Source organism: Rana temporaria, chromosome 2 (assembly GCF_905171775.1).
Source record: "Rana temporaria chromosome 2, aRanTem1.1, whole genome shotgun sequence".
Classification (NCBI taxonomy): Eukaryota; Metazoa; Chordata; class Amphibia; order Anura; family Ranidae; genus Rana; species Rana temporaria.
The window spans coordinates 282786171-282808335 of NC_053490.1; the positions used below are offsets into that span (position 1 = coordinate 282786171).

The window sequence follows — 22165 nt, forward strand, 5'->3', positions numbered from 1 at the left end:
ACTAGATAGATGGAGTTCTTCATGACACCAGCCGATATCCCCTTTAGCAAACACACAGCTGACTCTCTAGCACAAGAGGGGTGGCAGCAACCCAAAAATCGGTAAGATCTTTCATCAGTCTGTACTCCCAAAATGTCCAGCTGATTAACTCCTTCCAACTTCCAAACAATATTTCCCCCCATGGTTATTGCTTCTAGAATATCTTCCATATCATGAAGTATGGATCACAACAGGTTGGCTCTCTTGACACTTAGGCCCCGTACACACCAGCGGATCTGCCTGATGAAAACGGTCTGCGGACCGTTTTCATCGGACATGTCCGCTGCCGGATTTTGGTCTGATGGTTGTACACACCATCAGACCAAAATCCCCGCGGAAAACAAACGCGGTGACGTTTCGCGCCGTCGCCGCGACGATAATGCTGCGACGTGCGCGACCCTGGAAGGTCAATGTTTCGCTGCATGCGAGGGATGGCGGCTGATCAGACATGTCCGGTGAGTCTGTACAGACGACCGAACATGTCCGACGGACAGGTTTCCAGCGGACAGGTTTCTTAGCATGCTAAGAAATTTTTGTCCGCTGAAAAACGGTCGGCTGGACAAATGTCCGCTGGGAACCTGTCCGGTCGGCCGTACACACGACCGAACTTGTCTGCTGAAACTGGTCCGCGGACAAGTATCAGCGGACAGATCCAGTCATGTGTACAAGGCCTCAGGGGTTTATTTACGAAAGGAAAATCCACTTTGCACTACAAGTGCAAACTAAAAGTGCACTTGAAATTGCACTGAAAGTGCAGTCGCTGTAGATCCGAGGGGGACATGCAAGGAGAATAAAAAACAGCATTTTAGCTTGCACATGATTGGATGATACAATCAGCAGAGCTTCCCCTCGTTTCAGATCAACGCCTCAGATTTACAGCGACTGCACTTCCAAGTGTACTTTCAGTGCAATTTCAAGTGCACTTTGCACTTGTAGAGCAGAGTGGATTTGCCTTTTGTAAATAACCCCCTTAATGTTCTTGTACTACCCTTGTGGCACATGGCATTTACTCTGCAGGGCAACAAGCCCTCCAGGCTGGACTGATCCTTTCCAAAAAAAACAAAAAAAAACAAAGCCCAGTGTCCCAGGAGCCTTTAGGGCCCTGCTCCCTGGGATTGAACAGGGCTACATAACTATTCATACTGCAATCTGCATAGCTCCACACCTATGTTCCAGAGCAGTGGCAGCTGGTGCTCAACATTTTTGGGGGGTGCAAACAAAACGAAAAAACAAAACAAAAAAACACAATTGCAGCCATACTGTGCCCATCACATGCAGCCACTGTGCCATGCCATCAATTGTTACCACTGTGCCCACATCAATTGCTACCACTGTGCCCACATCAATTGCTACCACTGTGCCCACATCAATTGCTACCACTGTGCCCACATCAATTGCTACCACTGTGCCCTGTAAAATGCTGCCCCTTGCCCCCCCCCTCCCGGCACTTACCTTTCTGGGGTCAGCCATCCTCCTTCCACGGTTCCTCGATGTCCTCTCCCGCCCTCGATGACGCTTCAGCCAAACAGGTTACTGGTAATCAGAACCGGTGAACCCGATTGGCTAAGACGCCTGTCAGTCTTATCCAAGGAACGCACCCCGTGCGTCCCCTGGATAACCATTTGGAAGCCGATTACAGCCTGTGGGCTGTAATCAGAAAGCCTATCAGAGACGCTGGCTCCGATAGGCACTTCCAAAGCCAACCGGCTGCCGTTTTTCAGATGGCCGGCGCTCGCCAGGGGGCCGGCCATCTGAATAGTTGGCGGCAGCAACAATACACAGATTTATGCAATGCATGAATCTGTGTATTGTATTCAGTGGCGGTGCGGGAGCGAGAGGGGGGGCGGAGCTCCGGCACCCTCTATGGACGCACCGCCACTGTATCCAGAGAATTCCCACAGCACTCTGGAAAGCAGGGGGGAGTTAGACTGGCAGCAGCTGAAAACACTGAACTTACTTAAATCAGCTGCACTGGCTAAAGTCAGCGGAACAAAATTTACCCAACACAATGGTTACAGCCACACTGGTTACAGTGAGAAAAGCTACTAATAAAAATACACACAGCGCTCCACTGAACACAGTGAGCCAGCACTAAACCTAGCACCTATCTAGGAGGGTGCTACACATGAGATTACTGCCAACAGCTATAGACGCTAGCAGTAAACATTGTGTTGTCAGCTAGGAGGGCTCCCTGCCGGCAGAACACAATAGGGCTGCAGGAGGGCTGCCCCCCATCAACACTGACTGTGCTGATGGAGAATCAAGTAATTTGATGGAAGGGAGGAAAATATATAAATATAATAATAATAATAATAATAATCTCCTCTTCATCTCAGCGCCCAAATTGTCGGTGTCGGTGAAGTATCTGGATCTATCCTGGAACAGGATACAATAACTTCTGTGCTACCTTCTCATCCCCAATACACAAATTCCTTTAGCCACTTCAGCCCCAGAAGAATTTACACCCTTCCTGACCAGAGCACTTTTTTGCGATACGTCCCTGCTTCACTTTAACCAACAATTAAAGCAACAATTGCGCAATCGTGCAACGTTGCACCCACATCTGCGAATACATTTTTTTGTGCTATGAAAAAAAAAATAAAAAGCGACAATTTTTACTTTTTGCTATACTAAATATCCCCCTCACCAGCATATACCATACCCGACTGATGCCCCGGAAGCTGTATGTAATAGATACTGCTACTTCAGTGATGTATTTTTTTCCCCCAAGTCCTGTGCCGATCAGCTGCACTTCTGCATACTGAACACTGGAGGTCAGCTTTTAGGCATGTACGCTATTCAGAGAATGCTTTTTAGACAAGGAGAGGTGGTATCATTCACTCCAGCTGCCCTTATCTGCTCCAACAGCTAAAATTTAGCTCAGAGTAGAAAGGAAGCCAGGACCTGGCAGATGAAAGGTACTGGTCTAGGCTATCCTATGTTTTGCATTAGTAGCGGTGGCTGAGGAGTTCTGGGATGGATCTTTAGCCAAACAAATACATACAAAGTTTGTGATGGAAATAAAAGTCTGTAAGCGGTTTCACTTTGTTCATTTATAACCTGTTCAATTAGGGAAAAGTGAAGAAAAAAAAAAACGCACCTAGGAGAAAAAAGGGAGATAGTCCTTCCAAATTATTATTTCAGAAACTATGCAAAATAAGGTAATACCCAGAGAAAAAAAAAAAATAATAATATGTCATACTTACCTGCTCTGTGCAGTGGTTTTGCACAGAGCAGCCCCGATCCTCTTTTGGTCCCCCACCGGCACTTCTGGGCTCCTCCTCTTCAACCAGCGCCCCCAATAGCAAGCAGTTTTCTCTTTGAGGCACTGGTGCATGCTCGCTTCCAAGCTCTGCTCTATGCGTCCATAAGACACAGAGCCACGGCATACAATGCATGAAGGTAAATATCATAATTACCTATTCTGCAATCGCAGTTTAGAGTTAGTTAGGTTAGCCTTTAATTAAATATCAACATCAATTTTAATTTGTGAAAATAAATTCACAGTGGTAACAGTAATGACAGCCTGGAATGCTTACCTTTAGATTATCCAGGAATCCACTCAACTGAGTATCGTCTCTAGATATCATGTAACGATAGTGATTCTGATAGAAATTGGATAGCTCATAGTACATAAAGACTGGACCCTATTTGAAAATGAAAGAGAGAGATTAAGATGTTGGATTCTTAACGCTGTCACCCCCTGCTCAACTCTTCAATAACTTGTACTACTGGTATGTTAATGTTTCAGAACATGCTAAAGCACATGTATTAAAAAACAGATATTAGAAGATTACGATTTGGTGGTGACCATATTACTTCCCTGCCTCCACCAATCCCATTGAGAAAATGCAAAGTGTTCCCTGTATCGACCCAGAAGCAAGTAGAGATTACTATAGTAGTGGTGCCCGCTACAGTTATCTCCAGCTTCCAAGGGGATCCCACTGATATGCCACATGCATCCTTAAACTCATCCAAGATAGACCAGTGTAACAATGTAAAAATTGTCATACCTGGAATTAATCTAACTATACTTCGCAACTACTATTGAGCAATGGATTTTTGCAATGTCTACCAAGAAACAAGCATTCACAAATATAACAACGTGCCATTTGATTTGTTTAGGCGACCTCAACAAAATATGAAATAATTTGTGATGTATAGGTGTGATCTATTCAAACCACTTTGGGGTCATAAAATTAGCTATGCATGTTATTTCAGGTGATTATGTCAGGTTTATGGGTCTTCCTTCATGCTTCCAGTAGAACAATCTAAGGCAAGCTTGTTATCACCTCTGTTGGTCTTTCCCAAGTGGCTCTGGCAGTATCAGCCTGTACTGTTCTCCTCCCAGCCACATAAACCTACTAGATTGTCAGAGCTGATCCTTCTCTACAACCCTCACTAGATTTCCACTAAAGGGTAGTTGGATCATGCTAGGTTATTGAGCTACCCTCTGTTGACTATGGGCAGCTTTACATTACCTTAAAATTTCATCTAATCTCAGTTAAGAACCCCAGAAGAAGATCAAATCTCTTTTCTGCCATATCTTATTAGCTTAATAACAGCTCCCCAATTATAATATGTATATGAACTGGCAAAAGTAACACTACCTGGTGTTTAAAGCGGTAGTAAATCACAGAAAAAAATAATAAAAAAACAAGCAAGACAATAGCATAATGTGCTAGTATGCTATGCATACTAGCCCAAGTCAGACAGGCATCTAGCAACTGAACATGACTGCTGAGAAGCTTAGGCTTGTCTTAACACCCCTTTTATTCAAACCCCAACCAAAAAAACCTTGCCCCCAAAGAAGACACGTGGACCACTTTAAATTGGAAGTAGGGCAAGGCCACAGCTTTATTGAACATAAGTATAAAACCTTCAACATACCAGTAACCATGCCGGTCATGGTTATACCCGTAATTAAACTTGGAGGGCATAGCCCATAAAGTAATGCCAACTGCTGGCAAGGTAAAAACTGCAAAGAATCTGTAACGAAAACACACAACGGGCGGGTGGTCAACTCGTGTAACGTCAAATCTTCGAGAGTAGTGGGGCATGCCTCACTAAAGTTTTCTAAAGTTCCCGCTCCACCCAGTCACCTCGTGCCAAGGGGCCACTCCGACTCACTGATTAGGTTGACGCCCCGCTTAGTTGCCAAGCATCCAGCAGTCAAGGCTCCCTTTCCTTAGTGCAGGGCAGGTCAAGGGGCCTTCATTAGGATCTAGGTACATGTGTCTACATCGATCATGCTTTGTCTCAGCTGCTCTGAATTTATACGGTTGTAATACACAGATCAGTTAACTGATAAGAAAAGGACATAAAAGTGCTACCACAAAGAAGTCAGGTTGTTGGACTTACCGAAAACAACGAATTTAAGGTAAAAGGGATACTGCAGTTGCAAGGTTTTGAGCCGTTGGTAGCACATAGGTAACAGGAATTATTTGTGCTCGTACCAGTATAGTCGTACTAAAAAAAAAAAAAAAAAAGTTTAGTAGAGTTAGATTGTATAAAAGTAAAAAATAAAACAAAAATAAAAAATTACACATTTCCTTAGCTCTAGATGCATTAATTATTTTTTTTTACAATAGATTCAAAATGTCCGTTAATTTTATTGTCAGCTGTATTGCCCTTTATTTAAATTTTAGAAATGTCGTGTTATGAAGTTCATGCTGACTTCTCTTCCCCTTGCTGTTCCTGCTGCTACTGTAGTACTGTGAACCATAATGCTGATGGGCAAGAATACAAACAGCAAAGTGAGGAGACTGCTGAAGATCATAATCCTGAATCCTTTGGATCCTCCAGTGATCAATGCAAACTTTCATAGCTTAAAATAATGATTGTTTTATATTAAAATTATTTATATCTGCAAGTGCTCAACTAGTAAAGAGGCCAGGTTTAGACTTCTCAAAGTGTATGTATTGTCACTCACCTGTTCCATGGTCCAGCTCTGGTTCACATACACTTGACTTGGTCACTATGATTGGGGGGGGGGGGGTGAGTTCCCTGCCCCCAGTCTATTAGTGGGAAGGACATCCATTATTTTATTTTGTAGCAGAATTGTGGAATTTTTTGCCCCTTGTACTATTTTTTTTTTTTAATAAAGCAGTGGCTAATAAGGAAATATATAAAAGTCGGAGGCAGGAAATCAAACCCCAGAATCCTGTGATCGGCATGCTTTTACAATCTAGAAGTCAATAGGGAAGAGGAGTCGGGATGATGCGGTGCCTGGACTGATCTGTGTGATGTCAGCAGAGAGTGGACTTCAGACCGCTCTCTGCTGAAAACGGGTCACAGGAGTACAAAATGAATTGCACTCCTGTGACCCATAGGAGAAGCCCAGCCAAACAAGCTTTAGGCTGGACTTCTCCTTTAAACCAGATACTAGTGCTACTAGGGTTATATAATATGCAACAGCTACTATTCTCAGTTAACAAATTCATGCAGTTACTGCATAGGCTTGTATCAAATTTTGCACAAAAGCATTGATCTGGGGGTATATATATATATATATATATATATATATATATATATATATATATATATATATATATATATATATATATATATATATATAACATATGCTCAATCCAGCTCAAAGTGATCCCTCTCCGACCCATTCGCAACCAGTTGCAATAAAAAGTATGTAAACCCTTTTTAAATGATATAGATTTCTGCACAAATTGGTCATAAAATGTGATCTGATCCTTAACCAAGTCACAACAATAGACAGACAATCAGAGTCTGCTTAAACTAATAACACACAAATGTTACATGGTGTGTTCAATAAAAACATGGTAACATTTAATTCTTTGTGTTTTATTAGTTTAAGCAGACTGTGAGAGTCAGTTCACACTAGGGCGACACGACTTCCAGCGCGACTTTCAGAGGCGACTCCGACACGACTTGAACATGATACCACAGGTCGATCTGGGGAGATTTACAACACAACTTGAAGTCATCTCCAGGACAGGAGACTTTCCAGTGGCCAATAAAACAACAATCAGCTCTGGGAGAGGGAGGGGAGGGAGGGGTTTGCCTGAGAAATGTATGTTATCTTCCTGGAAAATCGCTTCAGTTAAGACAGTGATCCGACTTCTGAGGCGACTTCCATTGAAATCAATGGGTACAAATCGCCTACAAGTCAGATTGAAGTAGTACAGGAACCTTTTCTGAAGTCGGATCGCCTTGAGTCGTGTGTATTAACACCGCTCCCATTCACTTCCATTGTTTTTCTCTACAGTGCGACTTGGGACGACTTGAGGCGACATGAAGTCAGATCGCAAGTCGCCCCAGTGTGAACCGGCTCCGATTGTCTATTGTTGTGACTTAGATGAAGATCAGATCACATTTTTTGACCAATTTGTGCAGAAATCCATATAATTTCAAAAGGGTTCACATACTTTTTATTGCAACTGTACATGAGGGACTGGCTCCAGCATACAAGCAAAGACTTCTATTGTTTTATGACCTTTATGGCCATGCTGCTGGATTTTCAATAGAAACATAGGGAGTGAAGGTGGATTTCACTGTTTGGTTATGGGCAGGGATAAAGGTCAGTGAGCCATGAAACCTTTCATCATTTAACCCCAACCAAAAACAACAACCAACAACAACATACTAGATTTAAGCAAAGACTTCCATTGCTAGACTAACATTATAACCACACTGCTAAATTCTCCCTAGTAACATAGGGGTGAAGGAGCATCTGACCGCCTGGCTTATGGGCAGGGATAAAGACATGGTAGCCATGAAACCCTTTATCGTTTTACCCGAGGCAAAGCTTTTTGTAAAGTGCAACGTGAAGTAAAAAGGATAATAAAGGAAATAAATGGAGAGAAAGTACAACACATACTGGATTTAAACTAAGACTTATTGTTTTACCAACATTGGGGTTGATTTAATAAAATTGGAGAGTGCAAAATCTGGTGCAGCTCTGCACTGAAACCAATCAGCTTTCAGGTCAAAGCTTTATTGAACAAGCTGGAGTTAGAAGCCGATTGGCTACCATGCACAGCTGCACTAGATTTTTCACTATCCAGTTTTAGTAAATCAACCCCATTGTGACCATGCTGCTGGATTCTCTATAGTCTTTTCTTACCTCATACTCTGTAATACTGTTGGATGAATAATATAATCCAATGCCAATGCCTATAAAAGATAACCCTACTAAGAAGAACAGTGGCAAGATAATGCTAGCAGAAAGGAGTGGCTGCCAGGCAGGAAGCCTCTGTTGAGTGAAGGCAGTGTTGTCTGGTCTCTGAGATGGGAGCGGTTCATGTCGGCTAGTAAAGTCTCTGGCAGCAGGTGCCATTTTCTCCCTGTACAGATCTTGGGGGAAAAAAAAAATAAAAAAAATTTATAAAAATGTGAACAATTTTTTTTTTTTTACAGATATTCAAATATTTTACATAGCCAGACAATTTAGTGACACAATAACTTGTATATGTATACAAAGTAAGGTCTAACACAGTACGGGTGTCCATTTTGTATTTATTAGAGTAATTTTTAACACGTTTCTTTAAACTATATTGGAGTTCTGCGACGTGGAATAAATGTACATGCCAAGGCCTCATTTACACTTGAGCATTTTGGAGCTCAAAGTGCTCAACAGCAAAAATCCCATGTATTACAATGGTGACAGTTCACATATGAGCACCAAGATACCTTAAGGCCGGATTCACACTTGTGCGTGCTCTGCAGAGAGATAAGAGAACTGTTCAGCAGATCCACTGCGTTTTAGCTGCAGATTAGCTGCGAATTTGGAGACCTGGGAGAGGGGAGGGGGGGGGGGGGAAGTGTATTGAGCTGAATGAGACAAATCCTGAAGAGAAATTAACACATCTACGAATCAGCTGCGTACCCATAGAAGATAATGGGCCTGAATTTGCACCTGAGCCGCAAGGCCTAAAATACGCACACGTTTTTTCGGGAATGCATCGCACATATGTGAACCAGCCTCATTGAAAACAATGGCCGCGATTCAGATACACTGACGTATCTTTGAGCGGACGTAACGCATCTCCTAGGCGTTACGCCGACGTAACATTGAGAGGCAAGTACTGTATTCAGAAAGCACTTGCTCCCAAAGTTACGTCAGCGTATCGTAAATGGGCCGGCATAATCCCGCGTAATTCAAAGTAGCAAGGCAGTGGAATAAAAAACACACAAACTCCTGCGCACAAGTGGGATCCTTGATGATTGATCAAATGTCTACATACAGTTCTCTTTAGATGTCAAAAAAACCCGTAGTATCAGAGGCCTTGCTGCCCTTCATGGATGGGGGAATCCTGATAGAAGACAAAGAAGACAAAAAAGGGAGAAAGAAAGGCGAAGCAGCCAAGCAGCAACGCACCTCGCCACCCCCCCCCCCCTCTACATTCTGGAGTGTGGTTTGAGGGGTATTTCAATTATCGTTTGACAAGCCTTTTATCATTCTTTGTTTGTGAGTAGTTTTCATTATTTTAATTTTTCATTAAAATTTGCCAAACGGTAGTACACAAGGCTGGTGCGCCTTTCTTTCTCCCTTTTTTAGCAAGGCAGTGGGCGTGTTGTATTGTAATGAAGCGTGACCCCATGTAAATGCATGTCCGATCGAACGGCGCATGTGCGCGCATGCTCGGAATCACGTCGCAAATACTCCAAGATAGGTTGGCTCAATGTTTTGTCTACGTGAACGTAACCTATGCCCAGCCCCATTCACGTACGACTTACGCAAACAACGTAAAATACGACGCTGTTCCGACGTCCAGACCTTAACGTGACTTACCCCTGCTTTATGAGGGATAAACTTACGCCGGACATACATCTTACGTAAACGGCGTAGCTAAATCTGACGGGCGCAAGTACGTTTGTGAATCGGCGTATCTAGGTCATTTGCATATTCGACGCGTAAATCTACGGAAGCGCCCCTAGCGGCCAGCGTAAAAATGCACCCAAGATACGGTGTAAGAGACTTACGTCGGTCGTATCTTGGCCAAATTCAGGCGTAACTGCCTTTCCAAATAAGTGCATAGATACGACGGCGCTCATTTGGACTTACGGCGTATCTGGAGATACGCTGCCTTAAGTCCTTTCTGAATCCCGGCCACTGCATTTAGAAATGTTCTGCGTATTGGATGCAGTTTAAGCCGCACTCAATTTGCAAAGGTGTGAACCCGGCCTAAAGGGTGACGCTCCAAATGCTACATCAGCTCATTTTAAGCATTTCTGGTCCAATAGATGTCTATGGGAATGCTGATAAATGCTCAAATTAAGCGGTTTCAAGCATTTGTTTTCCGGTGTTTGACATTTTTAAGCCTGTAAGAACTGGTCTCCTAATCCTAAAGGTTTTCCATTGACTAAAATAAAAAATGCCATAAAATCACTCTATTCAGGTGTGATGGCTTGTTTTACACCAAAAATGAGTGATCCTGTGTGCTGGCATGTTGTATAATAAAAAGACTTCCATTCAGTTGACATGAATGCCAAAGTGCAAGTCAAGACAATAAAGCATACATTTTTTCATTATTTAGAAAAACACCATTTTACTCTTGCGCTACAATAAATTGTCTTTACAATTATAGCTGTAGCACCCTGCTCCCAAATGACTGGGCGGTCCAGTTTAAATTTAGTGGGTGTCTGAGCTGATAATATGGCTCAGACTGTGATGATTTATACTAAATTAGCCTCTGTTCTGGCAGTGCCGATAGCATTTTCCCACTGTTGCCTGTAGGTGGCGGTACCACTACAGGCCAGTGTTGGAACACGGGCAGGCCATAGATTACTGAGCATCTTTCCTCGGGAACAGCCCAGTGGGAGTGGTGCCCTGCTGTGCATGCCGGGAAGGGATACTTAAGGGTCAGATGCCATATTTTGGGGTCCTTCGCCTCGTGGCCCTCCTGGCGCGAGGTATGTGTTGCGCGATTTCCAGCCCTGGGACCACTTTGACCCGAGGCTCCATTTCTACCAGTAGGCCCAGTTATGCTGACTGGGGCCTACGAATCAAGAGAGATCCCAACCTGTCCATCCATCAATCCCCACTTTAGTGAGCTAGGAGCACAAAACAAGTTTATAATGGATTTACTACAGACTGCATGGACAAAAAAAATGGCTGGAGGTACATCGATGACATATTCGTCCTGTGGAGAGACAATATGAACCTTCTGGAGGAGTTCTATGTCAAATTAAATCACAACGATCGTAATATTAAAAACTCACCTACACAGCATATTTCAAAGAAATATCATCCCTGTATTTGAAGATGCCGACATAGTAACCGAAAATCATAGAAAATAAACTGCAGCAAACACTCTAATGCACACTCCAAAAACAATAATGGCAACACCTAAAGTCTTGAAAACAGGGAATCCCAGTAGGGCAATACTTGCAAATATGCCTCTTTTGTAAACAAACCAATTTCACTTTCAGGCCCCATTCGTGCCTACCTTCGGGGGAGTGCACATTTTTTTTGCACGTTTTTCCTGTGACACACATAGGGCAGCCCGTTGAGTTCAGTGGGCTTCCCTACACATGGCAAATTAGCAATTTTTTCATTTTTTTTCACGTGGCAAAATTTACTCTATTTATTGGAGTATAACACTCACTTTTTTACCCTGAAAATAGAAGGTAAACTGTGCCTGCGTGTTATACGTAGGGAGCTGTGGAAAGTTTTTTTCCTGAAACTTCCCTCTTAAAGTAAGGGTGCCTCTTAAACCTGTGCGTGTTATATGCCGATAAATACAATATTTGCTTCTGTGTTTGGTGTGCTGTTAATTTTAGGAGTATAAAAGGTGGGTGTACACTATACAGTACAATCCCCTTTAGCTTTACCAAAACTTTAGAATAGAAGGCATCATCTATACAATCAGGCAGGCTCTTGCACTACATAGTTGATGTTAGATCTAAAGGAGATTGTATAGTGAGCTGTACAAAGCCCAGGATATACTTTCTTGTTTTCAGTTTTACAGCTATATCCATATAGGCCGTTATCTGATCACTAGCTTCCACACACTCTGCCAAATAAATGATCTATGGCTGTGTATTTAGTGAGAACAATATTCACTGATTACATAGAAAGAAAAAAAAAAAACATGCACCAGATAAGGGGTGGTAGTGATGTACTGGAGTAGGAGGGCAGATAATGCAGGGTGTGTGCTAATGAGGTCAGCTGGTTAAATACTTCCTGTGTCATAATAACCTAAGGTCCATCCAAGAAGTAATTGAGACGTTTTTCCATACAGACAGGTGATCAGGGATTTTTTTTTATTACACTCTGATTGCTTATTGTAACGGTCAGGGGTTAACACCGTTTACGATATTCCATTCCACCCAAGACAGCTTATTGACAATCCACAATCCAGCAGACAGGACCCATTGGATTTTTCCCAGAAACGAGACACACACAGCTCTGTCTCTGGTTCCAAAATGAATGAACATTTTAATGGTAAACTCAGCTTGTTATATACAGTTAGAAACCAAATCTGGACAATGACCCAACTCCACCCACATCACACAAAGGGGTGCCATTGAGTCCCCCTCAATCGACATCTTAGACAGACTTTCTGACTCCACGATAAGTTATTCTTACCTGCTACATAATGCACATTCCTTTAGTAAACATAATTGACATGCTAATCCACTACACCTGAAAGGTCAGACATCTGACCTTTCAGACTGCCAACACATATCTATCATCAATAGAACTTTCACACAATACAGTGTCATTAGCATACACAATGAAAGGTTCTTGAGAGTCAAACTTAATTAGCACAATAGACAATAGAATGCAAACACAGCAAGCTTTTATCACTACAGCCAGGTAGACTTAATTAGCACCTCAGCAGTCTGTGTCCCCGCATGAATGAGTCACTCTGCTATTGACCTATTGGGGTCAGAATTAACCACCTGTAATATTTCAAGATATCCTGCAATACATGAATTAACGTTACTGTCCCATCTCATGTAATCTGAGATATCATTTCTCAGTCATCCTATGCCCCTATTGGACATAGGATGACCCTAGACACAAGAGTCATTGGTGAAGCTGGCACAGGAGTACCCTGCATCCTTCAAAAGTCTCTGGATATCACGGGCCATTCCGTCACACTTATATAGTGTTCATCACTGTAATCAATCAGTAACACTGTTGAAAGGTTTCATTCATGCAAATGGTCACAGCTATCACATGATACATGGTTGTTGTGATTGGCAATGGTACCATGTGATCACTGTAACCAATCACATATTGGAACACAATACAGCCTTGTTTACTACTATATCTATGATCACTGCGATTGGTCACAGCAATCACAGGGTACCAGGGCTGCTCACAGCGGCTTGCTACCAGGATTGGTAATCCACTGTGTCTGGTGGACATATTGATCACAGATCACAGCACGCGCTTCTGGGAGGCTGTACTGGTGCGTCCTCCCAGAACTAGAGAGCAACAACCCAGCAATGTATGTACATTGGCTGGGCGGAGAGTGGTTAAAACCCATCTCCAGGCTGCCCCCCAAACTGCAAAGGGTAAGTGCTAGTTTAGGTCTAAATAGCCACAAGCACTTTTACTTGCCTGATCCTTCTCTCTCCCAGCAGCTGGCACTCTCCTCTATGCTCTGGTGATTGACGATCCCTAGCCATCCTCATGTCTAATGTTATTGCATTGGACTTTATAACATCAGAATATCTGAGACCGCCTGAGCGCAAGGAAGAAAAGACTGGGAAGGGAGGAGGTTTCCTTTCCCTGGAGCTAAACTATGTTACAGTGAGCTAACGCAAACCTTGCTTATTGCCATAATCCCTATACACATTCCATGTTAGCAAAACAGCAAAGCCACTTTGGATGAAAACAGATCCAGTCATCCTACCTAAACAAAATAAATGTATTCCTTAGTCTATGCTATATGCAGAGAAGCTCATATTCAAAACATAATATCAAGAAGTTCTATTTCTCCTGACCTCAACCCAATAGAACACCTTTGGGGTGAACTTGAGCAGAGACTACTAGCCAGGCCTTCTCATCCACATCAGTGCCTGAGCTCACAAATGTGCTTCTGAAAGAATGGTCAAAAACATTCCTATAGACCAGTGATGGCGAACCTATGGCACGCGTGCCACAGCTGGCACTCAGAGCCCTCTCTGGCGTGCCCTCTGTGGGCACGCCAGCTTACCGAGCCAACGCCGCCAGAATAGGGGGGGAAACCACCAGCCAGGCAGTCAATTACACCTTCCTTGCATCAGTGCCAGTGGCGTCGGCAGGGGTGGTGGGCAGCCAGTCATCTTGCCCCAAGTGGGACATTTGGGGGGTTGGAAAATTATTCCTCCGCCATCCCAAGGGTCTGTGCTGCAGCTTATTGCCTCCCCCGGACCCCTACACCTCCGGTGAGACATTTAGGGCATTCCTCTCTGCGGCAACCTATTCCAGCTACCCCTGCCCCAAGACTACTTTGGTCCAGCCTGTCCTTCTGGCACTGCGACCTGTGGAACAGTGGAGGGGTATTGCTTGGAGCCATGGGGAGGTGCAGTGGTTGCTAGCCGACTAGGGGATACCAAGGAGCGGCTGGATGGCAGGGACTCTTGCAATGCTGCCTGCCCGGTGCTGGGGAGAGCTGGACGATGAGGCCATGGAGGGTAATGGATCCTCCAATCTACATTGTACTGTGTGTGGGGGGTGAGTAGTGCAGGAAGTATGTGTCAGGTAAGCCAGTGCAATGGTCAGGTAGGCCAGTGCAATGGTCAGGTAGGCCAGTGCAATGGTCAGGTAGGCCAGCGCAATGGTCAGGTAGGCCAGCGCAATGGTCAGGTAGGCCAGCGCAATGGTCAGGTAGGCCAGCGCAATGGTCAGGTAGGCCAGCGCAATGGTCAGGTAGGCCAGCGCATGTTGCGTTATGAGCACAGCGCATTCCTGAAACCCAGCATTCTGAGCGAAACTGGCATAATTGTAGGTTTTTGGTCCCTTTCAGAGGGATGATCAGTCCCATCCTCTGTACAGAGCCGCTGGTATGTTTAATTCTGTGTTGGCACTTTGAAATAAATAAGTTGGTTTTGTATCACTGTTTGGGCACTCAGGCTCAGAAAGGTTCGCCATCACTGCTATAGACTGTCTTTTCTAGCCTTCCATTGGCAGGCTTAAGGATGAGCCTACCCTCCTACAAGGAGACACAGCATATATACTGCAACTGCCAAATACAAGCCAAGATTAGGATCAAGATTAGGACCATCAATAGTATATATCCTATACTCTGTCAATTACTAACTGTAATAAATGTGATAAGAGGGGGAACCAATGCGCAAATCCACCTAATCAAGGGTATTTCTAAACTAAAAGGAAGCTAAAATTAATAAATAGCAGCCACGACGGAAAGTGTTCTCACACTCAAGATAGATAAGAATAATGGTAGGTGTAATGGCGCTAAAAACACTAAAAAACTTAAATACAATAAATAATCCTCATCACTAGACCCATAAAATAATTAAGAAAGTTTCGTGGTGAATCCTCCAATGGATGTGAATAAAATGTGTTCCACTCTGGGTCAATCCTGGAATACCATCCGACATCAACAAAAAATGTGGAGGGTATTAGTAGTGGTAGATAATAATACGTAACTAATGATTAGTGAACAGCTGTGCCAAACCACTGCACAATGTTGCATCAATACAATCAAAAATGAATACTTGGTAGCATAGTGAACATAGATGATAGTGAAAAACAAATCCAGTATAATTAAAATCACCAAAAGCAGTAGTCCATTAAAGTGCAGCGTGCAATGATTAAAGTGCAAAAATTACAAAGTGATCCGAAGTAATTTAAATGACATGCACCAATGAGCATGAAAATGAAATCTATATGTGAAAAAATGTCCAGTGAAAAAACAATATTGAGATGGTAACAATGTCTCAAATAATCCACCAATTGAGGTTAAAGTAAAAACAAGGTGATATTGGTAAAGTGTCCCAGTGCATATAATAATGAAAAATAAACAATCATGAATGAATGTTCAGTGAAAAAAATGTGCTCCAAATCCTTATATCCAAAGCGTTCAGTGATCAATGCTGGATGTGCATGCATGCTTATACTTCCACCATCAGGCTTCCCAGCCATCCTATGAGTAAGCAACGTGAAACAGTTGCGATACGCGTGAGGACGTGGAGGAGCTGCTGGTGACGTCACCCGCTCGCGGCCGCAGAACGGGGGACACAAAGATCGTACACGCCGACTTTTTACTACTTGAAATGTGAGTGACTACTTGTTTCTTAAATAAAATGTTTTAATGTTGCTACACTATGGAGGCTCCCCTTGCTTTATATTTCCTCTGAGAGACTGCAATCATCTGTGACCGAGTCGTGGGATTGAGGGAGTGGATGAGCAGCAGACTGCCTGTGAGATATCCATTTAGGCTTGATTACAAGCCGCTCTGAGGTAAGGGGCTGGAACACCTAGTCTGTCGGACACTTCTGGGAAGCCTGATGGTGGAAGTATAAGCATGCATGCACATCCAGCATTGATCACTGAACGCTTTGGATATAAGGATCTGTGATTTGGAGCACATTTTTTTCACTGAACATTCATTCATGATTGTTTATTTTTCATTATTATATGCACTGGGACACTTTACCAATATCACCTTGTTTTTACTTTAACCTCAATTGGTGGATTATTTGAGACATTGTTACCATCTCAATATTGTTTTTTCACTGGACATTTTTTCACATATAGATTTCATTTTCATGCTCATTGGTGCATGTCATTTAAATTACTTCGGATCACTTTGTAATTTTTGCACTTTAATCATTGCACGCTGCACTTTAATGGACTACTGCTTTTGGTGATTTTAATTATACTGGATTTGTTTTTCACTATCATCTATGTTCACTATGCTACCAAGTATTCATTTTTTATTGTATTGATGCAACATTGTGCAGTGGTTTGGCACAGCTGTTCACTAATCATTAGTTACGTATTATTATCTACCACTACTAATACCCTCCACATTTTTTGTTGATGTCGGATGGTATTCCAGGATTGACCCAGAGTGGAACACATTTTATTCACATCCATTGGAGGATTCACCACGAAACTTTCTTAATTATTTTATGGGTCTAGTGATGAGGATTATTTATTGTATTTAAGTTTTTTAGTGTTTTTAGCGCCATTACACCTACCATTATTCTTATCTAACTGTAATAAATACTTTTATACATATAGTAATCTTACATAGTGAATAAGGATTAGGACACTTTTTGCCCTGTGGTTATTTACATTTTGAGTGCAATCCAAAATGCTACAATCTCCATCTGAAATTTGAATTTACATTATTAAGGCCCCATGCACACGAGACGCAGATGCAAACTCATCTAAACACACGTTTTCAAACGCAAAAAACGGCGTTTAAAACGCCCGTTTTGCCGCGAATGTCGCGTTTGCATTTATAAGCGTTTAGTTAAGAAACATCATAAGACCCTCCCTCAGCTCAAAAAAAAAAACAGTATTATTTAACCATTTCAGCCATTTTGTGAGACCAGAGTGAGTAGCAGCTGAGAGAGCAGCAGTGTACTTGTATTTAGCGTGTCACTTGCCATATCACGTGCCACAAGCTGCGGATTGTCCACTTGCCACAAAGTTGTGATATGTCCACTTGCCACGTAATTTGCCACATCACCTGGCCACGCCACCTGCCACAAGTTGTGGATTGTCCACTGGCCACGTCACCTGGCCATGTCACCTGGCACAAGTTGTGGATTGTCCACCTGCCACGTCACCTGCCACAAGTTGTGGATTGTTCACTGGCCACGTCACCTGGCCATGTCACCAGGCCACGTCACCTGCCACAAGTTGTGGATTGTCCACTGGCCACGTCGCCTGCCACGTCAACTGGCCACGTCACCTGCCACAAGTTGTGGATTGTCCACTTGCCACGTCACCTGCCACAAGTTGTGGATTATCCACATGCCAAATCACCTGGCCACGTCACCTGCCACAAGTTGTGGATTGTCCACTTGCCACAAGTTGCGGATTGTCCACTTGCCACGTCACCTGGCCATGTCACCTGCCACAAGTTGTGGATTGTCCACTTGCCACGTCACCTGGCAATGTCACCTGGCCACGTAACCTGCCACAAGTTGTGGATTGTCCACTTGCCACATCACCTGCCACAAGTTGTGGATTATCCACTTGCCAAATCACCTGGCCACGTCACCTGCCACAAGTTGTGGATTGTCCACTTGCCACGTCACCAGGCCATGTCACCTGGCCACATCACCGGCCACAAGTTGTGGATTGTCCACTTGCCACATCACCTGGCCACGTCACCTGGCCACAAGTTGTGGATTGTCCACTTGCCACAAGTTGTGGATTGTCCACTGGCCACATCACCTGGCAATGTCATCTGGCCACGTCACCTGCCACAAGTTGTGGATTGTCCACTTGCCACTTAACCTGGTCACGTCATCTGCCACGTCACCTGTTCACATCACCTGGCCACAAGTTGTGGATTGTCCACTGGCCATGTCACCTGGTCACGTCACCTGGCCACGTCACCTACCACAAGTTGTGGATTGTCCACAATGCAATGCAAGCAATTACAGGTTTTTTTTTTTTTTTCAAATAACAATTTTTTATTTTTCAAAAAAAATTTCAGTACAGAGTATAGCAGCAGTTCAAGTATAGAAGAGGAGCGGAGATACAAAATTCCAGCTAGGTGGGCTTACACAGTGGCTCCGTATCTATGTCTGCTATCAGTGACATGTAGCCCAATTGGAGATCTAAAAGAAAGAGTAAAGAAAAGAAGAAATAGGGAAAGAGAGGGGGTGGATGTAAGGAGGGAGTGGGGTGAGGAGGGGGGGACAGGACGGAGAGGGAAGCGAGAAGGAAAAAGGTAAAGAGGAGAAGGGACAGGAGAGACGGGGGGGGGGGGGGGAGGCAGGCAAGATTGTCAGGGTGAGCAGTGTACCTTGGCGGCCCATTGTCGACTCACGGCGGGTCCTCCACCACATGCCACCTCTCCCAGACCAGATCGTGGGCATCCAACCTATCCTGGATCCTAGCCGTCATTTTTTCCATGAGTTCTACATCTTTGACCCTAGCGTAGAGGGCTTCTTGTGATGGGGGGGTTGGTTTCTTCCAATGAAGCGCTATCAAGCACCTCGCAGCTGTGGTTATGTGTCTCAGCAGTTTCTTGTAGGGTTTAGCTATGCGAGGGAGGGATAGGCCTAGCAAGAACAGCTTCGGGGAGAAGGGTATGGGCGCCTCCAGGAGGCGAGATAGGAGCTCTTGCGTTTGAGTCCAGAATGGGACAATCAGGGGGCACGTCCAGTAGATATGGAACAGTGTGCCCTTGGCTTGGCCACAGCGCCAGCATCGGTCAGAGGTGGAGGGGTAGATCCTATGGAGGACGTCCGGTGTCAGGTACCAAAAGAACAGCACTTTATACATGTTTTCCTTATAAAGGGTGCAGATTGAACTCTTGGCCGCCTGCCTCCAAACTGCCCCCCACTCGTCCTCCGAGAGTACCTCCCCCAGCTCCCTCTCCCATCGGAGCATATATGTATGTTTACCTTTGGTTTGTATGGGGTATTCATTAAGGATTTGGTAAATGTCTGATATGAGACCCCTTCGGGCAGTGCCCTCGAGAATGATTCGCTCAAATGGGGTCGGTTTCGAGAATAGGAGCCGGGGAGCGATTGTTTGGGCGTAGTGCCTGATCTGTAGGTAACTGAAAAAAGCTTGCCGTGGAATGTCATGTTTGGCTTGGAGATCAGTGAAGGAGTGTAAGGTGCGGGATCTGGGGTCTACTAAATGACCAAAGTGGAATAGGCCTCGTGAAGCCCAGGGCCAGGACATCTGGTGGGTGAGACTGGTCGGTACTTTAGGGTTGTAGAGGAAAGAGGTCAGTAGGGAGCTATCGGACCTAAGTCGACCGTCTCGGGCTAGCCTCCTCCATGTACTTTGAAGCTGCCGCATGGAGCCCAGTAAGCGTACGGGCTCCACTGCCGCATCTGCGTTCCACAGGAGGTTGTTGGGGTGTATCGGCGCCAGCCAGATCTTTTCCACCTCCGTCCATCTATTGTAAGACTTTTGGGGGAACCATGATGCCACCGCCCGGAGCTGCGAGGCCTGGTAGTATTTGACCAGGTCTGGGAAGGCCAGACCTCCCTCGGCTCGTGATGCCGTCATAACCGAACGTGGGATCCTGTGGCGTTTGTAGTTCCACACGTACCGGAGGAGGTCAGCTTGTAGGGTTCGCAGATGTGCGCAGGGGACCGGGACAGGGAGGGTCTGGAAGAGGTATAGTAGTTTTGGGAGGACAACCATCTTTATTGCCGCTATCCGGCCCAATAGGGATATCTGGTGGGGCTTCCATTTGTGGATCAGCGCCCTTATTGAGCTGTATAGGGGGGGGAAATTGGCCTGGTACAGGGATGCAAAGCTTGGGGTCAATTGGACCCCCAGGTATTTCAGGGAGGTGCTCTCCCAGTGGTACGGGAAGACAGACTGCAGGTGTAGGGCCTCTGGTTCGGGCATATTGATCGGCATGGCCATAGACTTAGACGTATTAGTCTTATATCCCGAGAGGGCCCCGTAGCGCTCTAGTTCCCTGTGTAAGTTAGGCAGGGAGATGCGGGGGCGCGTTAGTGTCAGGATGATGTCATCGGCAAAGAGGGAGATCTTAAATTCCCTCCCCCTTACTGGGATTCCTCGGATGTCCGGGTTGCCTCGGATCGTCGCTGCTAAGGGCTCGACGCAGAGAGCAAAGAGGAGGGGGGATAGGGGGCACCCCTGGCGTGTTCCATTAGTAACGGGGAAGGTGGATGAAGTGGCAAAGGGCGTTTTCACCTGCGATATCGGGTTGGTATAGAGGTGTCGGACCGCCCGGAGGAAAGGTCCCCTAAATCCCATATGCCTTAACGTGGCGAGCATGAAGGGCCAGCCAAGGCGGTCAAACGCCTTTTCTGCGTCCAGACTCAGGAGCAAAGACTCCGGTCCCTCCCTGCTCGCCACGTCAATTAGGTCAATCACCTTCCTCGTGTTGTCCCCCGCTTGGCGGAGGGGGACAAAGCCCACTTGGTCTTTATGGACCAGAGAGGGTAAAACTACATTTAGGCGGAGGGAGAGGACCTTTGTGAAGATCTTGAGATCAGAGTTCAGCAGGGCTATCGGCCTGTAGCTAGCGCATAGTGAGGGGTCCTTGTCTGGTTTGGGGATGAGGGTGATGAATGAGCGCTGCATGTCTTGCGGGATGGGGGTCTGCTGTAGGAAGGCATTGAAGAGCTTCGTCATGTGAGGGAGGAGTGTGGGGAGGAAGGTCTTATAGTATTCGTATGGAAACCCGTCAGGGCCTGGGGATTTGTGGGCGGGTAGGGACTTAATGGCCGCGGTCAGTTCCTCTCCTGTAATGGGAGCGTTAAGGGAGGTTAGGTCGTCCGGTTGTAGCCGGGAAATGCCCGCCCGAGTTAGGTATTGTGTCATCCTGTCTAGCAGGTCGGGGGGGGGTGGGTCATGTGGGATTTCTGGCTTGTTATACAGGTCGGCATAAAATGCTGCGAAAGTATCCGCAATACTCTGTGGGTGTGATATAATATTGCCCGAGCCGTCCTGGACCTGGTGTGGGGTGGACGCGAGTGAGCGGTCCGCTAGTTTCCTCGCCAGTAGCGCCTGTGCCTTGTTACCCTTGTCATAGTATACCTGGCGGAGGCGTACTAGAGCTTTCTCGACTCGACCCAACGCAAGGTCCCGGAGTGTTGAGCGTACCAGGGCGATACGTTTAAGTAGCGTCAGGGAGGGGGAAGACTGTAAGCGAATCTCTAGGGCCCGGAGCTGCGCTTCCGCCTGTTTTCTAGCCGACTCGACATTCCTCTTAAGGGCCGAGGATATGGCCATGCACCGTCCCCTAATTACCGCCTTGTGGGCGGCCCACAGTGTGGTAGTGGAGACGTCCTGTGTGTCATTTTCACTGAAGTAAAGTTGCAGGGTGGAGTCTATTTCCATTTTGGAGGGGGTGTGTTTTAGGAGAAAGTCATTCAGGCGCCAGTTATAGGGCCTGCGGGTGGGGGTGTTGAGGTCAATGGTCAAGGTTATGGGGGCATGGTCGGACCAGGAGATGGGCAGGATCTGTGCGGAGTCAGTAACACGCAATGTAGTATTGTTGAC

General features: G+C 45.2%; 1 protein-coding gene across 2 annotated transcripts in view; it reads right to left on the reverse strand.

Moving 5' to 3' along the window:
- Positions 1-22165, reverse strand: part of LOC120926855 (cell cycle control protein 50B-like) — a 55570-nt gene that overhangs the window by 13422 nt on the left and 19983 nt on the right. Inside the window, exons 2-4 of one of the 2 annotated variants that reach the window (XM_040337122.1) lie at positions 8141-8370; positions 5401-5508; positions 3579-3686 (exon numbers count right to left, since the gene is read on the reverse strand). In XM_040337122.1, the coding sequence (XP_040193056.1) occupies positions 3579-3686; positions 5401-5508; positions 8141-8353 (429 nt within the window). In that variant the 5' untranslated portion in view covers positions 8354-8370. Of the gene's footprint in view, positions 1-3578; positions 3687-5400; positions 5509-8140; positions 8375-22165 lie in introns of both variants that reach the window. The other variant, XM_040337121.1, reaches the window with a different exon arrangement.